General features: G+C 39.5%; 2 protein-coding genes and 1 long non-coding RNA gene across 6 annotated transcripts in view; 1 reads left to right on the forward strand and 2 right to left on the reverse strand.

The window, feature by feature from the left end:
* Positions 1-22,982, forward strand: part of SMPD3 (sphingomyelin phosphodiesterase 3) — a 128,147-nt gene that overhangs the window by 99,170 nt on the left and 5,995 nt on the right. For 2 of the 3 annotated variants that reach the window (XM_052795388.1, XM_052795387.1), the window contains 5 exons: positions 4,220-4,295; positions 11,629-11,784; positions 16,153-16,242; positions 17,111-17,174; positions 22,596-22,758. In XM_052795388.1, coding sequence (XP_052651348.1) covers positions 4,220-4,295; positions 11,629-11,784; positions 16,153-16,242; positions 17,111-17,174; positions 22,596-22,758 — 549 coding nt within the window. Of the gene's footprint in view, positions 1-4,219; positions 4,296-11,628; positions 11,785-16,152; positions 16,243-17,110; positions 17,175-21,161; positions 21,266-22,595; positions 22,759-22,982 lie in introns of those variants that run through there. The other variant, XM_052795389.1, reaches the window with a different exon arrangement.
* On the reverse strand, positions 1,845-11,620 carry LOC128145406 (uncharacterized). Its single transcript, XR_008236462.1, has 3 exons — positions 11,227-11,620; positions 3,502-3,688; positions 1,845-2,844 (listed from the first exon to the last, which is right to left on the reverse strand). It is a non-coding gene; the product is annotated as an uncharacterized LOC128145406 (long non-coding RNA).
* Positions 16,065-22,982, reverse strand: part of PRMT7 (protein arginine methyltransferase 7) — a 46,996-nt gene continuing 40,078 nt past the window's right edge. The window contains exons 19-20 of one of the 2 annotated variants that reach the window (XR_008236458.1): positions 17,553-17,605; positions 16,065-16,215 (exon numbers count right to left, since the gene is read on the reverse strand). The gene's annotated coding sequence lies outside the window, so the exon portion shown is untranslated. Of the gene's footprint in view, positions 16,216-17,323; positions 17,606-22,982 lie in introns of those variants that run through there. The other variant, XR_008236457.1, reaches the window with a different exon arrangement.

Raw genomic sequence — 22,982 nt, forward strand, 5'->3', positions numbered from 1 at the left:
ATTGCTACTTGTTACATTTTTTTTTTCTTGTCAACAAGAATCTTTCTGCCATAGCCTTGTTGGCTTGATTTCTTTCATGAGCACTGTTTATTACCTGATACCAGTCTAATTAGAGGACATACTACTCCTTGGTCCACATAGGACAAATTTTTAATACACAATTATAGGAATATACACAATTTTGCATAGTATGGCACAGTATCAGCATGGTCTTTCCAACAGCTTGTACTAATGTGCTATGGCATAGAGATGAAATCTTTTAATAAAAAGTACTTGATGTCAGGTACTTTTGTATACTTGACACAGTCAGTACTCTGACTGAAAATAAAAATTCAGAGCTGTCAGTTTTGCACTTATTTAATTTACAGGCAGGGGACAAATGTAAATATGTAGCAGTAGAAACTGACATTTTGAATTCCAAATAAAACTATAGTAGGCCCTCCCCTTTACGGAAAAAAGCCTCTTTCTCATCTGTAATCTTTTTATGCTCCCCACCACTACCCCCAACAGCTAACAAAGTGTAATGTTCAGTGGTGTAACAGGGATCCGAATCCACTCCTAGCTTCCAAATGTTTGACTAGTTTGATTACTTAACCTTTGCAAATGTACTGAGAAGTAGAATATATTTTGCATATTTCTGCATAATATTGAAAAATATTAATTTGTTTCTGTCAACATTATATCATTGGGACACTTTATTAAACCACAAATATGTTCTCTCTGTTTTAATTTTACCTCTAGGTAACATTAGAATTTAACAGGATATCACATACAACTTTTTCCTCTTGTAATTATGCTATTTCAAAGCACTGGGAACTTATAAATGTATTTAGATATTACCTTCCTATAAATTTCTATAGACATAGAAGAGTAGTCCATGACACAACTAAGACTATACAATGATTTTTTTTAGAAAGCAGTATCTGAAGTAGTTCCCTATAGAAGGGTAATTCAATGGACGTGTTATTGATACAGAGCTACTAATGTAGAACAGTTGAGGTGAACTTAAGTCAGGCTTATGGTGAAGCAGCCACTCTGGCTTATCTGCTTACATATATTTTCTTTTAAAATGTGAATTTAGAAGTTTCTTCTGTATTAAGCAGCAAAAATTGTATTTGTGAAGCGCTGACTTGGTTTGGTGGAAGTGGAACTCTTCTGCCAAGATCCACGTTGCAGGCTGAAATGAATGCTCAGTGTTGTCTTCCCACAGGACTGCCACGTAGCTGCTCAGGCCGAGTCACCACAATATAATATACCCTTGAAAATGGAACACTCTAAAAGTAGCTACTGTATTTGGCCACACAAAGGAATGTTTTTATGCAGAATTATAGGGCTTGTAATATTCCAGAGGTCAAGTAGTTTTCCTGTCTGCACATCCCATAGTCCCTGTCCATCTGTGAAATACCAAATTAGACCGAATAATCAGATTTTCCTTACTATTTTATTTCAGACCATATTTAATATACTAGTGCTTCTGCTGTGGCTGGGAATTGACTAGGAGACTGCAAGAATATTTATTTTCTGTCCTAGTAGTTGTCACAAATATCTGCCTCCATGATGATTATACTCAAAATGACTCTGCTTGGCCATTTACATTAATAGTGCCACTCAAAAAACCCCCCAAACAAACCAACCCCAAAAGTCAAAAAAGTTGGAGGAAACGTGAAATCTGGGAGACAAGCTGCTTTGGATGTACTTCCATGCTGGCACTTTCCACGGGAATTCTAATTATGTTAATGTCTTCAGATGTTGCTTTTGAGCTTTATTTTATTTTATTTTATTTTTTTAAATTAGCAAAGTGTTTATGAAAGCCCCTTTCCTTTTCCCCTCAGGGGTGTGTGTAAAGCAGGCGCTGTTCCTAGCAAGTGCAGAGCCCTGGGGCACTGTCCCCCTGTAGTGGCAACCCCGAGGGGCATTTGTTGCACTCACCCACATGCATACAGCAGCACTCAGTCTTTCTTCTAGGCCATTTCTTGTCATTCTTTGAGAGCGAAAGATCCCGAGTCTGTTTCAGTATAGAACTGTGCACACAGGGACACTGTATGATACATATTTATTTATGATTAATGGAAATGAGTGTGATCCTATGCATAAATTGGTTGATGAGGCCTTGTCAGGCACTCCATTAAGGCTGCACAGGAAATTCTAAAGCCAATTTGAGTTGACTTCGTTTTCTCAACTGACTGTAATTTATGCTCGGATGTTCAGCTTTTAGACTTAAATCTTTTATGCTTTTTGGATAGAGACACTGAAAATGATTCCATCTGCTTTAGTCAATAAGAGGATTATAAGCAGCACGTTCTTGCTATAAGGCAGAAAACTTTATGCGCAGTATTTTCAGTGTGGCTGCAGTAGATGGCATTGAAAGATGTACGACATGCACACTTTTTCTCTGCAGCAGGAGACACTGCAAATTTGTAAACTAGTAGAGACTTTACAATATAGTTTTCAATGTTGAAGAGAAAATCTGATTTTGAGTCATTAAGTTGGAAAACGTAATTCATACACCTGCCTGCCCTAGATAGTAAAGGATATAAACTAATGATTTCCCACTTTCCTATTGGAATGGCATACATTGCATAAGAAACTGGAGAGAACGCTCCTTTTAATTCACCTGTGACACTGTGATACATTCAGACCAAGGCAGCCTGAGGGAGGAAGAAAGAGTCTGTGTAGCGAAGCTGCTGCAGTAGTCACAGCCATCCAGTGGATCAGCATATCCTTTGAGACTCTGCTACAATCTTGTGAGTTTAGGAGAATCCTCTGGCTTAGAGGTAGATCCACCAGTGACTGCATGTATTTTCCTTGTCTTCCTCTGCCTTCACCCTCCCTGAAGCAGGTTAACTGTGTGGGAACAGCAATAAGAACACCATCAATATCCATTTGGAAAACTGTCTAAACGAGGACTGAACAGACTGAGGACAGAATAATGCAAGTCATATATTACACACTTTTCTAGCTGGAAAAAAACCTGAAAGTTAAAAAGGCATTGTTCAGTACAAATCACTGCTAAATTCACTTACTGCAGAGCTGACTTTCCAGTTACCAAATGAATCAGATGGCTCTTGGATAGCTGAAAAACAAGAAAACCAACCAAGCTGACAAAATTGTGTCTGTATGAAATGGAGCTCTGCTTGTTATTTAGAGGTGTCAGATGAAATCTGAGCCTAGCCTTGTGAAGGAGAGTCACCCGTGGTTTTGTTTTCTGAGCCCTGGGTACAGCTTTCCTCTGTGGGCATTTTTTTTCATAGTCCATGCAGTGTTGCCACGTTAATTATCAACAGGAAAACCATATACTCAAACTAGTTTCTTGCCTCAATCCAAATCTTGATCCTCAAATCCTTGGGAGTTTTGATTTGCAGCTGTAGAAGTCCTGAACTGCCAAAACGTTCAATAGGGTTGAAAACCTAAACCAGAACTTGATTCTAATTTGCTTGTGTGTCCACCAGCAAAGATATTTTTAAGTAGAATATGATATAGATGAGGAATTATACTACATACCAGCTTCCCTGGAAGCCCTGCCTCTTCTGTGTGTGAGAGCAGGGGCGCATGTTGTGTTTTCATCTGGTGGATGGACATGGGGACTGCTGCTGTGAGCTGAAGAATGTAAACACTTTGCTAAGACATAACAAAAATCCCCAATACCTTTGTAGAAGAATGTGAAAAATCCATCAAAGTCGAAAACTTGCTGTGGAATGGAGAAAACATGGTCAAAACCAATATTCATTTCACGTTTCATCATTTTCCCTAGACTTCTTTTAGCATTTTTTCCTTCTGCATTTTAGTCTTAACACAGATACCAAGAATTAGACTGCTAATAATATTAGTATTATATGGCACTTCAGTGCTGGGCCTGAATCTCACATATAAACAAGAGCTGTGATGCAAAAGAGTGGTGACACAACTGGGACAGAGAACAAATGGGATTGCAAAGAGCAGGAGAAAGTAAAATTTTTGCGTGTGTTGGAGATCAACATCGAAACATTGAAGCAGTGGTGATCAGGAAGGAGTCAGTGTGCTAGCAGCAAGTGGTACCCCAGTAAGCCCCAGTGCGTGTCTCTGGTGCTCTTTTGTGTGTGTGTGTTTTCAAGATGGAGCTAGATGGAAAGACTGGTGAAAAAGGCCAATACCATGCACAAAGGCTGCACAATCAGGGTTGGAAGTGGAGTTGTATGAGCTCTTCCATTAATCACCTTTTTCTTTTTTCCTTCCCTTCCAGGTGCAAGTGGGAAGTACACCTCAGGACCAAAGAATTGTGGGATACATTTCCTGCACTCACTTGCAAGCTATTGCAGGTACTGTCCTAATTTGCCTGTCTTAGTTTTGCACTGTTTCTAGGCCTGTGGTGGTATTTTTGTGCAAAAGTAGCAAGCATTGCTCCTTCGGTAGTTCTGACAAAGTGCAGTGTGCATAGCAAATAGTAGTGAAATAGCCAAGAATGAAGGATAGACAAGTATATCACCCAACCTTTACGTTTTCAGTCTCAGAGTAATTGTCTTATAGGACACAAACAAAAAATATCCCTTGAGACCTTTCCTTCTCTTTGCTCCCTCTTAACCAAATACTGTTATTTTAGCAAATAAATTACTGTCATCATTACTCAACAGCATTTAACAGCCCATGCCGTGAGGACTGTCATATAAACTAAAATTTCTTTGTACCTAACTCGGGCATTATCAGAAGATACCAGTTAGGACAGTTTTTCCATCAGAAATCAGCACCTGGAATAAGCCCAAATTCTCTGGTTTTTTGACCTGCAAATTTCATACATAAATGGCTAGCAAGTTAATAAACTCATTGAAAAATTCTCTTGGTCATGTTTAAAAGCAGTTCCACTACTACATTTACTACAGCATGCTCTGTGTCCTTTGTTTCATGAAACAATATTTTCTAAGGTTGTTAAAGATAAGTAAAACACAAAAACTCTTAGCAGGGTATGGAAGGCTTTTTTTTTTTTTTTAAATTTTCATTGAATTATCTTAAAAAAGAATGAGATGTTCTTTAATAGCAGATTTCTGTGTCTGTGAGATATGTGGACTCCACCGCTTCCCATAACCAGACTGGAATTTCATGTAGCTTTGTCAGGTTGTGGTGGAGCCTGTTCCTCCTCAACCATCTTATGACCTTTTATGACTTTTTTTATGATAGTATCTCAACACTCAGCTCTTCTTTTTAAGATTAATAGTCAGAACAAGACTGAGCTAGATGGGTGGCCTCATCTCCATTTTACAACCCAAGTCCAGAAAGCAAGGGGAAGAAGAGTTAGTAACTTCTGGTCGTTTTATTCCATTTTTAGTGTTCTGATGCATACATTTTGAAATCAAGACGCTTCACCGTTTTAGCTGTTCACCTGAACACTCATCAATTAAAATTGACAAATACTTGAAATTCTTGGAGATGTCTATGGAAAATATTCCACGTATATCTCTGATCTTTTGCATCAAAACTATCAGATCTATACTTAGAGTAGGTGTAGTAATAAAATAAAAGTGAAATCTACAAACATTTTCATTGTGCAAGATCAGAATTTAATTTAGCCAGGGGGGTTGATATCCTCAGTTTTACTTGATGCAACTGCAATCCCTGTGCTCCTGAGGGCTGGAGAGCATGACATAGCCCTCTTAGACTGCCTGAAGACAGCATGTACACTGCAGACTGAGGCAAGACAGTCTCGCATTATAAATGGTAGAGCTTTGAACCCATGTGCTACAGCATGTCTAGGTTAACCCAGTCGGGCAGCTAGCATTCATTCTACTTTGTCAGTGCTTCAGTGGCAGAGAGACTGACTTGGGAACAAAACTGCCAGTCCCTGAAGTACATTAGAGAGACTGGATAGTGCTAAGGAAGATTCATGAATTTTTCAGCTACATTTTAACAATGTAACATCCTTCTCTGGTTTTCTATTTTTAACTCTGGAATTATGGTGATGTACTGTGAGACTGCTGTTGTGGAGCTGAAATTTGTTGCTGTTCTAATTTAGGTTATAAACCTCCATTTTTGGTCCTGTTCCTTTTTACTACCTAGTCATGTATTCTCAGTTAGTCTTTGATAACCACGTTGTGAAATCCCTAAAATATTAAAGAGGAAGAGGGGAGAGGGAAGAAGAATGGGGAAGTTATTTCTATTTTCAAAGTCAGCCTAAAGCTTCTTCAAGAGTAGAACGCAACCTTTCATTTTCCTACTTACGTTCTTGCTTTGTATTTTTAGGCTTATGTGGTTCAAGCTACATTCCAAATAGAGCAGACAATGATTTAAGAGTCTTAACTGTCCTTTGATATATCACATTAGTTTATGTAATGAAATGGAAAACTAAAGTTCATAAGTTTGGCAGAGCTGTGCTTTCTGATTTGTATCATCTGATTCATAACATCTCACACATTTAAAAAATTATCCAAAAACCAGTTCAATCATGTAAATATGTGGTATCTATAAAAACAAGCACTGTTTAAAAGGTTAGCCATTTAAATCAGCTTGTCATACGTGGCTGAGCGCAGTTTGGCTTCCTTGGCTTCCCTTCTAGGATACATAAACTTACACTTAACAGTTCTGATACTTGTGTAAGTATAAAATGAAGGGATCCAACTGCTTATGGTCAGGGATGAACTACTAATGCTTTTTTCAAGAGATGTGCTGGCTGAACTCTGTTCTGAGCAATTACTATTTTTTCAGACCTGACATTCACCTTTTTCAATAAACCTTTAGAATTAGATGCAGCTTATCCTCTCAATTCTCTACCTATTACTGAATGGTGCTATGAAGCAGCTCTTCATTTCCACTGTGGAAATAGCTGCATTTCAGTGACAAATGAAGGGATCCTTTAATGAGACTTGAACGTAATTCTTTTCCAAGGGCTGTTAAGTTTACATGGTTCTTTTATGTCTTTCAATTAGTCAGTGATTAATGTTCTGGACAGGTTTTGCTGCCTAGAATCCACCCAAGTCCCTTTGAGTCATGCCTTTTCAGACACCCCGCCAAGCCATCAAAACAGAGTAAGCCTCAAGCTCTTCCAGCCCAGGTCTGGATGATGTAGCATGCTGGATGCTATCTCATAATCTCATTCCTGTCCCTGCTTTGCATTTAGTGTGGATTGAGTCATTAGCAGTACAGGTACTGGCAACACTAGCACCATTTTCAGATTCCACAAGGCTACACAGAGCTTAAGCAGACCTCGGCTCAGGACTGAGAGATCCCTCAGTGTTCGAAATTCTGACTGTGCAATCAGGAGTAACTTCAGTGCTGAGCATCCTTAGGCAGTGATTCCACATATGTTTCTGAAATAATAAAGCTGGCGTACCCATACCGTGGCAGCTTGCCCTTGCCCCTTCCTCTCAGTTGTGCTAACACAGCTGTTGTAGGCTGTGTTGCACTTGACTGGGGACCTGACCTAGCTGAAAAGTAACCCAGCAGAATAAGAGGGTTTTTTATTGGTTTTTTTGGACAGTTTGTTTTTATTTTGCTTTCCCAGCCTGTCCTGGATTAAGTATGTTACAAGTGTAGGAGTCTGCTTAATCTGTCACACAGCCTGCCTCATGGCTAAACTGAAGCCTTTGGCTGTGACTTGGAAACAATTTTTTCTTTCGACTAGGCTTTACATCCTACACTTTAGAAGCTTTTTTTGCTCATCTTCCCCAGGTTCCCTGCCAATATATCCCATAGCGCTTATCAGTGCTGAGAACTCTGGTTTTACAAACCTCCACCGGATCTTTTAATTTCCTCTGACTAGGCCTGTCAACTGCTTTGCTCAGGCAGCACAGTGCTCCTTCTAACATCTCTCTAAGTAGGACAAAACAGTCTTCCTCAGTGTATAGTACCTACCTGCAGTTCTAACTAAAGCTATGATTTCACTTAAGCATTTCTAAAGTGAATGGAAAGGGCAAGTATGATTATCCAGTAATGAACTGGCTGAGGTTTCCCACACTACCCTTTCACCCTTCCACAAAATTTGAAGCTGAAGGAACTTGCAAAGAATTCGGAAATGCTGACTGCAGGAACCGGTCACAACACAATTACTTGCATTTTTCCAGGCCAGTTACTGAGGAAAAGAGTGTAGAGCAATTAGCACAAACCTGTATTCTCTGGTTAATCACTGGTGGCAGTCAGTCAGATCAGTGATTCTATCTGAATGTTTAATTAGAGCTGAAGGCTGGAAGAAGTTGTTGAATGTTAGTTTGGGGAGTTACTACCTAGTTCTCTTCTGTTAATATTTATTGATGCTATTTCACTTCAGCAGAAGTTTCTGAAACGTCTGCTCCCCTGATAGTTCTGGATTCAGGTTTGGCTTCTCCTGTAGTTAGGTGTCTGATTAGTTCAGTTATCTCAGTCTCCAAAGCTCTTGCTCATTGGGAGCTGCTAAGACTGAGTCTCACTAGTAACTTTTGCATGCAGATACACGCAGTACCTGCTGTGTAGCTGCAGTAAGCTGGGTACCATTAGTTTAATATTAATCTCAGAAAACAGTTATATTCAAGTTGCATTACAGGATCCCATCTTTTGTTATGGAAATGTAGCTCACAGTTCATTGCACATGCTCCACGTAGTGTACTGAAGTGCAATTACTTCTATGACCTCTAGTGGGGATAATCAGAGATGCCAGACTGTCACAAGTTCTACACTTTTTCTAAAAAGAAATGGAAGTCATCTGTTTCTACAGTTCCAAGACTACTATTTTTCTGTGGAGCTCTGAGGTTATCTGGTGTACAGTGCTGCTACAAAGGCTCAGCATTCTTACCGAGGGAGATGGATGTCACTATGCAGTTAATGCTTTTTTTTAATAATAGCAATGCATGTTACCAGACACCTTTCACAATATCCTCCTAGAATGTTTCTGCCTGTGTTTTGTTTTTCTCAAGAGTTTTCTGGTTTGGAGAATTTTATCTTTGTGTGTTTCAGTTCAGTGGGTTTGCTATGTTCTTCACGCTGGTCTATGACAGGTTGCTGCCTGAGTTTTATGCCCATATCATAATGGCTGCATTATTTTATCACTCATCCTAGTGAAGCCATGCTAGATGGATAATTCACAGAAAATGCAAAAAAACCCTGACAGTTCAGGGATGTAAAACCCAACATCTTAAGACAGTTAAGCAATTTATATAATCGGGACTTTGTGGGGAGCAAGACAAGTTACTGCATTCTTGTCAACAAGCACCATGCTTAAAAGTTATGAGGAAACAAAGGCAGGCCAGAAGAAAATACTGGCCCAAGGAGATGAGATAGGATAGAAAGATTCAGATGCTGCAGAAGGAGGACAGTCCATGAATTTGAATAAGCTTCACCAGGAATGAGAAAGCTGGGACTGTTCAGCTTCAGGAGAAGGCTCAGGAAGGATCTTATCAAAGTATGTAAATAACTGATGGGGGGGGTTTAAGGAAGACGGAGGCAGACTCTCCTCAGTGGTGCTCAGTGACAGGACGAGAGGCAATGGGCACGAACTGAAATGCAAGAAATCCCGTTTAAAAAGGAAAATGCTTTTTATTGCAAGGGTGACTAAGCACTGGAACAGGTTACCCAGAGGTTATGGAGTCTCCAACCATGGAGATATTCAAAGCCTGACTGGACATGGTCCTGGGCAACCTGCTGTAGGTGACCCCACTTGAGCAGAGGGGTTGGACTAGATGATCTCCAGAAGTCCCTTTCAAGCTCATGCTTTCTCTGAATCTGTAATTTCGTCTGTATCTTTAGTTAAGCAGGATGTATACGTTAGTCACGCACACCTTTTGTGGTTAGTGTCACCTGCTCCAGGCTGTATTTATTCCACGTGACCTATTTCTTGTGCTTTTGTCTAGCTACATCTTCACTGTAGGGCTTTCTTGTGCTGTTGTAGCAAGGGGTTTTCCTGAGAATACACTGGGTCTGGATTTGTGTCAAGCTGTGTCATTAGGGTACTATGTGAACTTGAGGTACAAGTAACTAGAAACTGTAGGTTAGGGAATAGATCCAGGAAGCACTTTCATATTACAGCCCAACTGGTAGAGATTTGTTGGGAATAACACAAGTGGAATTATTTGCTGTTGGAATTACCAGTCTGAAGAGATTAGTCACTGTCAGAACCTACTTAAAGCTCTCTCTTTCCCTGGTCATGTTCTTTTCAATATTTCTTTTAATTATTTAAGGTTGTATCAGTCATGCTTGGTTGAACATTTCTGATTCGGTTTGTATTTAACTGTTGTTTTAACAGCCCCTCCATCCCCACCCCCTGCAGTGTTCTTGAAAATCCAACCCTTCACAGGTTAAGAGTGTGGCAGGAAAGTGAAGTTCTAACACCTAAAGTTTGTCTGTATGCTGACGCGGTTACAGTGTGCTGCGGAGTTCACATTTTAATAAAGAGTGCAGGTGGCAGGTGGAGTTGAGACAAGTGATTAACAAGCTGTGAGGATGTAGACTTAAATATTCACCATCTCCACAGTGGCCACTGAAAGCAGCTTTGGACATACATAACTGATGTTTCTAATTGTCTTGTACACCTTTAATAGCTAGCACAGATCAGTAAATTAGGTTAAAATAAAACTGTAGTCAGACTAAGTCATTTTGGGTTTGCTGCTTTTCCTTCTGATTGTGGCATTTCAAAACAAATCTTTTATTTTGAAGAAAAGTAATGTTGTTCTGACTTGACGTATCATTTCAAGTCCTAAGCAAAGTTATAACTGTTAACTATAGGTACAGTGAAAACAAAAGGAAAGGAAAGACAATATGGTAAACAATTGTTTCTAGAATGTGTCTCCTCCTGCTCCTCTCCCTGTATCAAGCTTTTGCTGTAATCATTTTAAGAGAGCCAGTAATTAATTTTTTCTTAGCCTTCATGTCACCTAATGTGCTTGAAATTGTGTGGTTAGTTGCTATAATTAAAGAGCTGTTTTGTGTGTCAGATGGTTTCACAAACAAAAAATATTTGGCAATCACTTTCATATCACTCCTATAAAACAGGGGCACATCCTCAGCACATGCAGCCTAGTGTAACTTCCCTGCAACTGGTGAAAAGGATCCGGTTCTTTATTTCTGAAGTACTGCCTACCTAAAACTGTATCTACACATACCTTTATAAATATGAAAAAAGTACTTCCAATTTAGGCATTCTTAACTGAGCACAAATAGAACCCTTCATTGGATGGACTACTACAGTATGAGTAAGTTGGATTTACCATTGATGTGTATTTACTAATAACGCTTGAAAGCTAAATTTTTCATGTTTAAAAATTAGAAAGCAAAGCGAAAAAAGGTGAAGTGGTTTACCCCAGAACATGCTGTCCAGTTTTGTCTGAAGTAGGATTTTAACTGTGAACTCCTGATTATAAATGTAGTGCATCAGATCATCCTCCTCCTGTGGCTGGAAACTTCATCATTTTGGCTGGTTGTCTGCAGCACAAATGCCTTGTCTTATTTCTTCAGATGTGTCTAGTGTGATTGATTTCAGAAGGAGATATTTAAATCATCAAAAAGCATGGCTCCTAATGAACTTCATAATGGGCTAAGCGCTATGTACTGAGTATACTATTAGCCACACCATTTTTTTTTATCTTGCACCCTTTTTTCAAGGTGTCTAGCAATAGCTTAGCAACTAATAGGTTGCTGAGTAACATGCTAAAAGGAGGTCTTATTTCTTGTTTCAGTTGTTCATTTGTTTGTTTGCTACAGGAGATACTACTGTTCGATGTGAGCAACTGGATATGCTTCAAAATTGGCTGTCTGAATTCAGAAAATCTACCTCCTCCTCCAGTACAGCCAATCCAGAGGAGCTGGTGGCTTTTGATGTAATCTGTGGAGATCTCAACTTCGATAACTGCTCCTCTGGTAAGACAAGGTTTTCCTTTTCCTGGTGTCTACCTATTCCAAAAAGGAGTAGGAAAGTTCTTGATTCTTGTGGGTTATAGCAGTATACTCAGTTGTGACTGGCTTTTGGAAGGAAAGACTTAATTGCTACAGATACTTCTAAAATGGGTACTAGCCTTGAGATGAGCCAAAGAGAGTAGCTCACATTTAGGAGCTCTGCTGAGTTACTAAGCATGATGGTTTTTAAGGCACAAGGGGCAGTAATTTGTGACTTGTGGTAGCATAATGAGGACAGATCTAGTGGTTTAGCTTTACTTGCATTAGGTAGACACCTATTGTCCTAGAATTTTAGTTACTAATGAAAGACATGTATGTTATATGGGATTTTTGTGGAGAAAAAGTAGTAAATTCATGCAGTTAAAAATAATTTGATAGTGCATATACACAGAGGAGATTAATGCTGCAGAGAGAACTAAACATTGCTGAATTGGTCTTGGAAAAAATTAACTGATGCTGTGTACTTCTGGTTTTTTAATTTTAATAAATTTTTAATTTTTTTTTTTTCTGTATTTGGATGCTGAGGGTACTAGAAAAAGAACTCCACAAAACCTTAATTAAAGGGTGGTGAGTTCACAGAGATGGTAGCCTTTTCCAAACATAATTATGCTCTGTTAACAGTTAAATTGCCAACACAGAGTGCAGAGCATTGTGTTTGTGTATCCTCTCTGCCTCCCTGCTCGGTACAGCTCAGGCATCCAGCAGAGCTCCTTGGTGGCTTTACACGACGGCAATCAACTCTGCTGGCTTGGAGCTGGCAAATGGATCAGTGGCACCCAGTGGCCAGCTTCCCCTGCCAGGCTGATGGCTAAAAGGCCTTTTGCATGACTGGGCCAGAACAGAAGTACTGAGATAGAAAGAGCACAAGGCAGGTACAGTGAAGGAGGGCTCGTCAGAGGGATTTCAGCTGTGCCATGTTACCAGGGAGATGTGTGGTGTGCAGGTGAGCTCAGGCTGCAGCACTGAAAGTGGGATTCAGCAATTCAGACCAGAGTTTGTGGATTAACAGGTGGATTTGTGAAAAGCATCTAGTGTGAATTCTGTAGTCTTCATAAGAAGCCTAGGTAACTGAGCCCAAGAGCAACAACTGTACCAAAAATAATTTTAAGAAACAAAAAGCAAGCATTGTCTGATCTCAGAAATAACCAGTGTTCTCTAGTCTCATGACTTGTACCAGACACTTGTAATGGAAGATTTTAGCAAAGCTGGAGGAATGTTTAATTGGGTAGAAAAGACCATCAACCCAAAACACAGCCCTTCTGTTGTTCATTTCTTGCTCATACGTACAAAAAATAAGTCACAACTATGTGATCCAAAGTAAACTCAGAATGGTCCGAGAAGGTGCTGGCAAGTGCTCTGAGTGGTCGAAGAATCCGTTATGCACTGTAGAGGTGAACAGTTAAGTGGTAATGGCTACAGAATACTGTAGTTAAACAAACATGTATTAGGATAAAATATAAACAGTAGCAGTGGTAGTGAGATTTTTAGGGAAGGAAGGAAGGAAGAAATGTGGTCAATAACAGTTCTTCAGCTAGCCAAGCTGCTACACAGACGGGCTGAGGAAGCAATTGCAGCAGTCCCAATGAAGGGAGGCAGAAGCTGGGGGATACAAATGGACACATCTGCCATTTGGCTGTTTCACTTGCAATATTGTTGGATGGATGGAGTGGCCTGGAGGCAAAGGTGCCCATCAAGGAAATAAACAATCTGCTGCACACCAAAGGAGAGACTGCCCAGTCAGATCGCAAATCAGAAGTGAGTGGGGCTGTGCAACATGAGGAGAGAGAGAGAGGGGAGTGAAGCTGTGAGGCAGAACACATGGTCAGTATTCTCTACCTGAGAAGTTCTGGCACTCTAACCAAGATCTTGCACAAAAAGCACACAGCATAATTAATGCTGTTGTGACCTGTCTTCTTAAAGAAAAAGTAAACACAACTATTTGCTTTTGCAAATAATAGTTGCAAACATTGCAACTACTACTAAAGAGGATTGAAAAGTATGTTATAAAATCCATTTTATTTTTGCTACCTCTGCCACTTCTTCACATCCCCTTCCCCTTTAAAATCCACTCAGCCTGGAAACAGAAATTAAGCTGGCTATTTCATTTTTTATTTTTAGATTGCTTTCCTTCCTTATGCGCTAAGCAAAATTAATGCAACGTTTTAAAGTTTTCTCCTCCATTTTTACATTACTCATTGTTTTAGGGACATTTGTTAGCATTTCAGGGAATTGAACATCTTAATTTTTTTTTAAAGCAATAATCAGCTTCCTGTAATTCTGCGTACGATTTTCTGTATTCTTTCCCACTCTACAGACTGATATGGCAAGTAATTAAAGTTTCAGTGAGTATCAAGCTTCTATTCTTAGATGTATTGACAGTACAGTTTTCAAAGATCTCCAGGTCCATGAGTGACCTTAGCTTATGACAAGTTTTCTGCAACTCAGTTTTCCCCCCAGCTTTGCAGAACATTATGACAACATTCATACAGTGAATTCACACTTAGTGGGAACATGATTAGAAAGTTACTTACTGTCAGGTTGCTTTGGACTGACTTGTGTAAAAGTCTATTATGTTTTTAAACCTTTTAGTGTAAGATAAAAAGCCTTCCAGTCAGGGTTAAGTTGTCTCATCAGCTATGACTTGTCACTGTCAGTGCCACAGTTGCAAATTAATCATGACAAAATATTAATCTATCTTGTTTTTGAGGAAATTTTGGAGGACATATGATATAACAAGGGAGAACTTGGAGAAATGAACAACTGCACAGATTTCATCTACTTTTCCATAAACATTAAACAAACCAATGGGCTGTTCAGACAGAAAGAGCAATTCTCTGCCTTGCGTACCTGGCTAATGTTAGGGAGGGTCAGTCCTCCGATCCTCTGCCACAACTCCAGGATACCCTGGCAAATTAATTTTTCAATCTCCCTGCAATTACATGGATGTTCTCAAGATAAGAGCTAGTTGGGGCAGGGGAGGTGAGAGGAAGCTAGAAAGATGTAATGAGACAGATCAACTAGTGTGGATGCAGTAGCTGAAGGACAGTCAGCTGTACTAATGACTATTAATAACAAAATGGAAAAAGTGTCTACAGCTATGAACACAGTACTACTGCACTCCACATGTGTGTTCTGCTTGCTTCTTAACAGGGAGAGGTCAACAGCTTCTTCCCTTGGCAAGAACAGCATTTTACACAGGGACATCAAACGTGATTCCTACAGTGTGTGAGCTGCATTCTGTCTAAGATACACAGCTCAAAGTTTTGTTTCTGATGTCTGAGGAGTCAGTTTTCATGCATACTTACATATTCTGTTGTCTTGGCAATAGACAGTGACAAATATGTTACAGCAGCAGTTCCAAACACAGGTGAATATTCTGCTGATCCCAAGAGAGAGCCTTCAAGTGTTGCTAAGAAGTTTTAACCTTGTAAAAGGTGTAGGTGCTGCAAGAAAGAAAGTTATCAGGAGCTGTTGCCAGTTTCTTTGCCATTTAACAAAAATGGAATTGTAGCAGCTGGTATTTTCAAGTTCTGGTTGTGCTTGTTTCCCAGGTATAATGATTACTAGGTTAAACAGCATGCATGGAACTAGAACTTGCTTATTTGTTCAGTGTCTGAAATTCTGATGTATACATTTTTGTAGGGTATCTTACTAAATAATCCTAGAAGCCTGGTGCACTGTGTGCTTTAAATGCAAGGAGCACAGTAGCAATTAGCAAAAAATTAATTTCAAGTTGATAGGTCATGCTGATTATGTTTAGAATGGCTTTAATGCTGCAGGTAATATCCCAAGCAAATTATGAATTGCCTGTCCTTTCTCTTATCAGTTATAGCTTGGGAAACATTCAGTCAGTGAATTCTTCTGAAGCAAGTAAAGCACAAGCTTTTATCTTCAACTTACTGAGATGTGTATATACACCCACAAACAGCCATTTACATTGCCATTGTGAAGTCAGTCCAATTCTCCATTGTGTCATCTATCTCAGCAGAAGTTTTGTACTGGTGTAAGCAATGCAATGTCAATGTCAGGGTAAGGAAATATGCTGGAAAACTTTCACTTCAGTTTACAGCTAGAAACTACCAAAAGATGTCTTTCATAGAAATACTTTGTAGGAAAGCACTGTTATTAGCAACCATTTGTTGGAATTTCTGATCCAGACAAGATATTACTGTGCAGTAGAGCTACTACTGAACTGGTTCAAATCAACCTTATGTATGTATACTGACTAGGAAGGAGGACTTGCCTTTTCCGTTGTGGCAGAACACACCATTGTCTGGAGGTTCACAACACGTAGCTGATGTGCCTTTTCTTGGGCTGGTTCTTTCCCTGCAGAGGACAAGCTGGAGCAACAGCATTCTCTGTTTACACACTACAAAGACCCATGTCGAATTGGTCCTGGGGAGGATAAACCATGGGCAATTGGTAAGACCTTCTCTAGCCATCAGTGTCTGAACAGTTACTTGTCTGTCACTCATGACATCTCCTAAGCAGCAGGTAGTTCAGCTAACGGGCAGTAACAATTTGGTGGAGACCAAATACTTACAAGGGGTATTTCTGTAACATATATTTTATAAACCTTAACAGTGTCTTGTTGAATTATAATTAAAAACCAAACAGAGATCTTAAACTTCAGTCCATGTTCTAGAACTTATGCATCAAGCTACTTGAATGCCTTCCCACACCTATTCTACTCTTAAAATAATCTCTAGATTACTTTGGGGCGGGGGGAAGCCAAATTATTGTTTCTGTACTTTCTGCATGCAGTGAAAGCCTGCAGCTTTTGATCAGAACGTTCCATTTGGTGTTCTATAAATACTGTAACTGAGGATGTAACAAAGCAACTCAACAACTCTGTGAACTTGTAGGGTTCATCTTATAACAGATTTAATGGAACTCCAAGATATTCATACCTGGTGAACCTCATTTGAACTTGGTGAAGTTTTAGATCAGGAATTAGACTTTCTCTAGAGCAGCAGTTATAAGTGTGAAGATGCTAAGCATAAGAATGTGGAACTGTTTAATAATGTGGCTTTACCCTGTTGTAGCAGAAAAACAAAAAAATCAGAGACACTGGGGCTGAGAAACTGGAAGGGCAGAGGCAATGTTTTGAAAGGTGGGAGGCAGTAGGGAGATCTGGATAGAGGAGAAATGAACACAAAGTGCTCTCAGTCAGAGCGGTCCCCTCTCACCCACATGGATGCTGTCTTCACACACCTGTGCCCCCAGAAGCTTCCCGAGGCAAGTCACAGGAGGTATGCTGGGACAGTCTCATCTCCCTTTCTGTTTGCAGGTACCTTGTTGGATCCTGAAGGATTGTATGATGAAGAAGTGTGCACACCAGATAACCTACAGAAGTATGCAATTCCTAATCCTCCCACATGCTTTAGACAATTCCTTAAAAAGCCAGTTCATTGCTTGCTATTTAACATTTCACAAATAGAGGGGTGTTTTATGGACTGTAAAAAAAAACAAAAAAACCAAAACCAAAAAACCCCAACAAAACAAACCCAAAACCAGACATAAATTTTTACTCAGGGGTACTTGGGGAAGAGGAAAAAAAAAAGGAAGGAAAAGCATCTGCTTCTCTAAGTCTAATAGAATTGGCTTCAATGGGTGAAAAGATGAGAGCAACTGCAGTCTGTGGTTTTATGTCTCTAGAGTTGATCCTGCCTGGACAGGCCCATAGGACAAGAAACTCTGAGCACTACCAAAAAGGGTACATGGAGTTGTACCTTTCTGCAGTCTGAAAGTCTTTCTGCAGGCAGCGAGTTCCATGGTCACGACACTGTAAAGGACAGCAACAAAAGAAAATGTAGTTCCCCTCAAATAAAAGACCCATAAAGTTTAAAACACCACCCCCAACCCAACAACTAATTACCCATTCTAGAAAGCTTGCAGAATTAGATACACCTAAACCAGCAAGCTCACAAGTATAGAGAGGTGTTAAATAGCACATCAGACATAACTAGGGATATGGCTTAATATCTATCAATGATACTAGTGCAGCATTACTTTTAGGGAGTGTTTGATATTGAGAAACAGGCATCTCTGGTTCGAGCGAGTGGACTTACGAGAAATACAATGAAAAGTTAATTTGCAGAAGGCTTAAGATAAATTTCTTGAATACCTGTACTGTTTGTTAAATAATATGGCAGTAGAGAGAAATTAATAAGCTTTGTACATTTTAGAGCAGCACTTAATGAATGTGATAATCCTTTCTGCACCTCCTCTACCTTGAAGGCTAGTTTAATGGACTAAGTATGTTGCTATCGTGACTAACTATAAAAGATGTTCTAGCTGTTCATTACCAAAATATACTAAAGAGGTAAAGTTACTTGAATTAATGAGTCTGCTTCAGTTAACACAGATAATGGAAATGGTACATTATATAGGCACAGTTTATGGTGGCATTTTTACTGAGCACAGTATGCTAGATGGTATAGATGGACAGTTAAGTGTATTAGGTGAGGCTACCCCTTGAAGTCGTCTTTGTATCAGTTTTGAACCAAGAAATTGAATTCTAGACATAAGCTCTGGGTTTAGTTTATATTCAAAATAAGGATTTGTTACAGCAAGTCACACTTTGCACATTCAGGAGCCTGCAAAATTTCCAGGCATTTCTGTTCATGTGTTGAAAACATGAATTTGGTACATGTGAAAGGGATTTCTGGAAAGCAAAAGTAAGGTAATTTGGCCCTACAATGAAGTTGCAAATGCAAATCTCTATGTGGGTGTAACATCTATTTTATGGTTCCAAGAGCAGGCTTGGAGCTCTTTAAAAAAAACCCTGAAAACCAAGAACGCCACCCCGTGTTTTCAAGCAGCCTTTTGAGACAATCTGTCACAAAATTACTTTTGGGGTATTTTGTTTTATTCCTTGAAGAGTTACTTGTATTCAGCAATTAAGTTCCACTGACAAAGGCATGACTGATAGATAAAGAGCCATCAAATCATCAATAAAGATTTATGAGTATTACTTCTGCTACCTATGTGTATGTACAGCACCTCAGTATGAGATAACTGGAAAATATTTTTGAGTGTTGGTAACAGAATATACGTAAGACTTTTTGCCTACTAACTGTGGCTTTCAGTTTTCTGCAATACATTATAATTCTCTTAAACTGATGAAAAAACCTCTACTAGACCAGAATTTCCACTAGCTTTTTCTGCAGGGAAACAGGGATCTGCATATGTACATTATATATTAGAGAAAACACCACTTCCATGAGAGGCCGAGAGAGCCTGTCCTTCCATTTCTGCGAGGGACTGGTAAACATAAAAATTGCCAGTAAGTTTAGCAAAATTTAAAGCCATTAATGGAATCTGGGCTTTAAAGACATGTAAATGTTAAATAGCCCAGAAGCTGTGGAGCACTGTCCAGCTAACAAGGATCACTCATCTACACAGCAAAACAGGGTACAGCCTAAAATTGATCTGTTCTCAAATTTTTCAATAATAAACCTTGATCAAGCTTTACAGACATTGAAAACAGACATTTAAATTGGCAATGTAAGCTATACAGAGAATTATTTCTTCATCAGCACTCTTCCCTAGTTTATAAATAAAATGTAGTTCACATTACTAAACTAATTAGGCCATAAAAACAGCAGAACAACTAGTTCTTAAATATTTCTTTCATGTTAAGTACAGCATACGTAAAACATCGGACTAGAACATACTTGGTACAAATAATGAGCAAGTCATTTATAAATATAGAACAATTAATAAGCTAGATGTTACAATCTGGGCCCTGTCACAGTGCTGGCAGCTGCACAAGCTTCTGCTCAGAAAGACTGCATGAAATGCACACAAATAATCTCATCTCACAAAGATGATTGTCACCTTCAAGCAAAGCACTGGAATAAGCCCAATTTCATCTCTAAACCCTGAACAGAGTCTGGCACAGGACAGCACAGCTAAGAAACAAGATGTAAATGCAAATCTTTCCAGTCGCCACCGCTGGCTCACAATTCTGGGTGACAGGCTGCAACACCAGTAAGAAAAGTCTTCCTTAACTCGGGTGCTTCTCACCTGAATGAGAGATGGTCCCTCGAGCTTTTTGATGAGGGATTAAGTTTTGCTTTATGGCTCCCTTACATATACTGTTTTTCATGCTCCTTTGTTCATTGCAGCTACGGTCAGCACTACAAACAAACCATTGGCCAGAGAGCTGCATGACAGAATTTCAATACTTAAATTTTGGAGTTATTTGGGACTGAAGATCTTTCAAGGAAAAAATAAAGTTCCAATTACTCTTTATCCTCCCTTTGTGTCCTATGAATTAAGACAATTATTCTGACAAAATTCAGGTTTAGTTGTGAAACTCAGTCATAATCAGTTACGTTCACTTGAGTTGTTAGCATTTAACTGTTAGCACCGCACAGCCAGATGTCCAGTACTTGTGTCTACTTCCTGTAGAGACAAACAGCAAACCATGGTGTATGAAGTGGTACAAGTTTTAGTCAGAAGCAGATGCATGCACGTTTACAATTTGTTTTCCTCATGTATTTGAAATTAACATTTCCCTTCCATGAGCAGTTGTGCCGGTTAAGTGAATACCCAGCATTCACAGACTTTTAAAAGGACATAACTGAAGCTAAAACAAATTCATCTTTTAAATTAATGCAAATAAGATTTTTTTGCAGTAGTACCGCAGTGCTAATCAGCAGTTTCTCCTACTTTGTTACTTAATTAGCTTTGCCAAATATAAATACAATTTTTGAAAGAGGTCAGTCCCATCAAAGAGCTTGCTTTCTTGAACCTAGAAGAGAATTTCAGGAAGTGAATCATTTGCAGTAGCTCTTTGTATAACCAGCTTGCAAACGGGGCGCAGACAGTAAGCTAATTTAATGCAAGCTATTAGATGACAGTCTAAAACTAATACATAAAAGGAAGCTTACTTTCATAAACTGGTTACAGTAAACTCTAAGAACCTTCAATACCTCACTATGTTCAAAGGGACTTAAGGAAAGTTCTGATTAAATAACTATAAGACCAGAATTTTGTCATTGTTATCTTTGGAAGGCACATACATACAAGAAGTACTTTATCAATTGACCCAAACTTACAGATTATAACACTACTGAGACCTAATCAACTGTAGCAAGTGCTGTGTACCCCTCTGCCACCATTCAGATCCTTCCAAAGAGACAAAATCTGACAAAGAAACCATTTGAATCTCAAACATTAAAACACAGCACGGGAGTCTGGTGTTTGTCTCTTGTTCTTCCTTCATTCTGTACGTACATGCATTAAAAAATTTCTACACCCAACCCCATAAAACCCATCCAAAGCCAAGTCTTAAAAACTGGGTGATCAAAAATATCTTATTTTTTTCCAAGGTGAAATTAAAGGCTTTGTACCTGCTAGGACCCAAGTTCATGGCTCAGTGTTTCTCCTGCGACAGTTGATGATGTAGCTTAATGGCATAATCAACTCTTACAAGGGAAACCACAGAACCTTGAGCTAAGGTTTTGGCAGGTAAGTAAAGGAAAATTATTTTCAAGGAGGTGGTTTTGAAAGTAGTTTGTTTGTGTTTTGAGCCAGATAGCAAACCCACAACCTAATCTGTCCCTCTCTGCATGCACAGTTATGCAAAACAGCTGCAATGATTGTACTTGATAGTAGCTGTCTGCATAATACCCTACACATGCAGTTACCGTGTGCAACTCCTGCTTTTGTGTGCACAGTTGTGTCTGTTGCCTTTAGCGTTCCTTTGGTAGATCCTTTAAATAGAATACAAGAAGGTAAACCAAGTTTCCTTTTAAATCCAATACAAGAGCAAGACAATAGAGAACAGCAGAACAGCAGAGAATTATTGTAAAAATAGAGTGACAGGGACCTTTGTGGATTATCTGGTCCAAAGTCACATTCAAAGCAGGGCTGACTTCAAACTTAGATCAAGTTGCTCGGGACTTTAATAGTCTTCTGTATAAAACCTACTGTTAAGGTTTAAGCACCCAAACTACAAATTTTAATGGGAGAGCTGCAGGTTATTTGCCTGAACACAAGACTGGTACCTAGAAAACTGATTCTTAATTTTGACTGCTTCTGTGTATGGGCTTGGGCTGGGTAATCTCCGTGCAAGATGGGGGCAGTACTAACACACCCACTGAGTAAGTAAGTCCATCTCTGTAGAGGAGTTTGAAGAGTGTCACATACAGGAGTCAAATAAATTAGGCCGTCATTACTAGTGAAGTAAGAGCTTGAGGTCCAAGACACAGCAATCTGATGCTGAGGCTTGCTTAAAACCAACTACCCCATGCCCAAATGTGTGTTCCTGAAAACCATTCCTCGTCCATACTCTGCCTGTAAAGCTGGCTGTCTTCATTTCAGAAGGAGTTGCTCTGATCAGAATGGAGAGGTTTGTATCACAGTATTCTGGTTTGTTCTGAAGCAATCCATGAAACAGTTTCCTCCTCTGCTAGATTCAACAACACTGGAAATCAATGGAGGGGCTGTGGGCTGCAATATACTACAGAGAGCAGGCAAGCAAGGTCCTCCTCTCAGATGTTTGTTCTCCTGGCTAGAAGGGTAGGTCCACCAGTACAGCACCAGTAATGCCAAACCTGCCACAAGGCTTTAAAAGCAGTGTCAGCAGCTAGTACGGGTTCGTATTGCAAAACACATTTGGAAGACGACATGCTTTACAAGTTTAAGAGTCCTTTTGGACAGGCATTACCCATACCAGGGGTTTGGAGAGAATCTAGTGTAATGCACAAAGGAACAGAATGAGCAAACATTTAAAGCACTTGTTTTGTTTTTTAATGAAATAGGGTGCTGGAAAGTGAAGAAGGAAGGAAAGGATACTTAGTCTATCCCACCAGCAAGAACCACAGTTCCAGTCAAAAGGGGAGGAAGGCATCATTGAAGGGAAACGGGAGGAGGATTGACTATATGCTCTATACAGAAGAAGGTCTCTACCTGGAATGGAAAGTGGTGAGTTTCAGAGTTCACAAAAAGAGCCGTAACTCACACAACAAACTTGTCTGGATGGCACTGCAGCCTGTTCTGCTTGGGTTCAGATTCATACTCCACGGAGAACCTGCTGCTTTGCTATTTTTTACTTCTGCATGCAAGTACCAAGTTTGTAAACCTATTACATAAACAAATCTGAGTTTAAGGATTCTGGTAGCAACACTGGTAGATATGCTGCTCTTCAA

This window comes from Harpia harpyja, chromosome 9, assembly GCF_026419915.1.
Source record: "Harpia harpyja isolate bHarHar1 chromosome 9, bHarHar1 primary haplotype, whole genome shotgun sequence".
Taxonomy (NCBI): Eukaryota; Metazoa; Chordata; class Aves; order Accipitriformes; family Accipitridae; genus Harpia; species Harpia harpyja.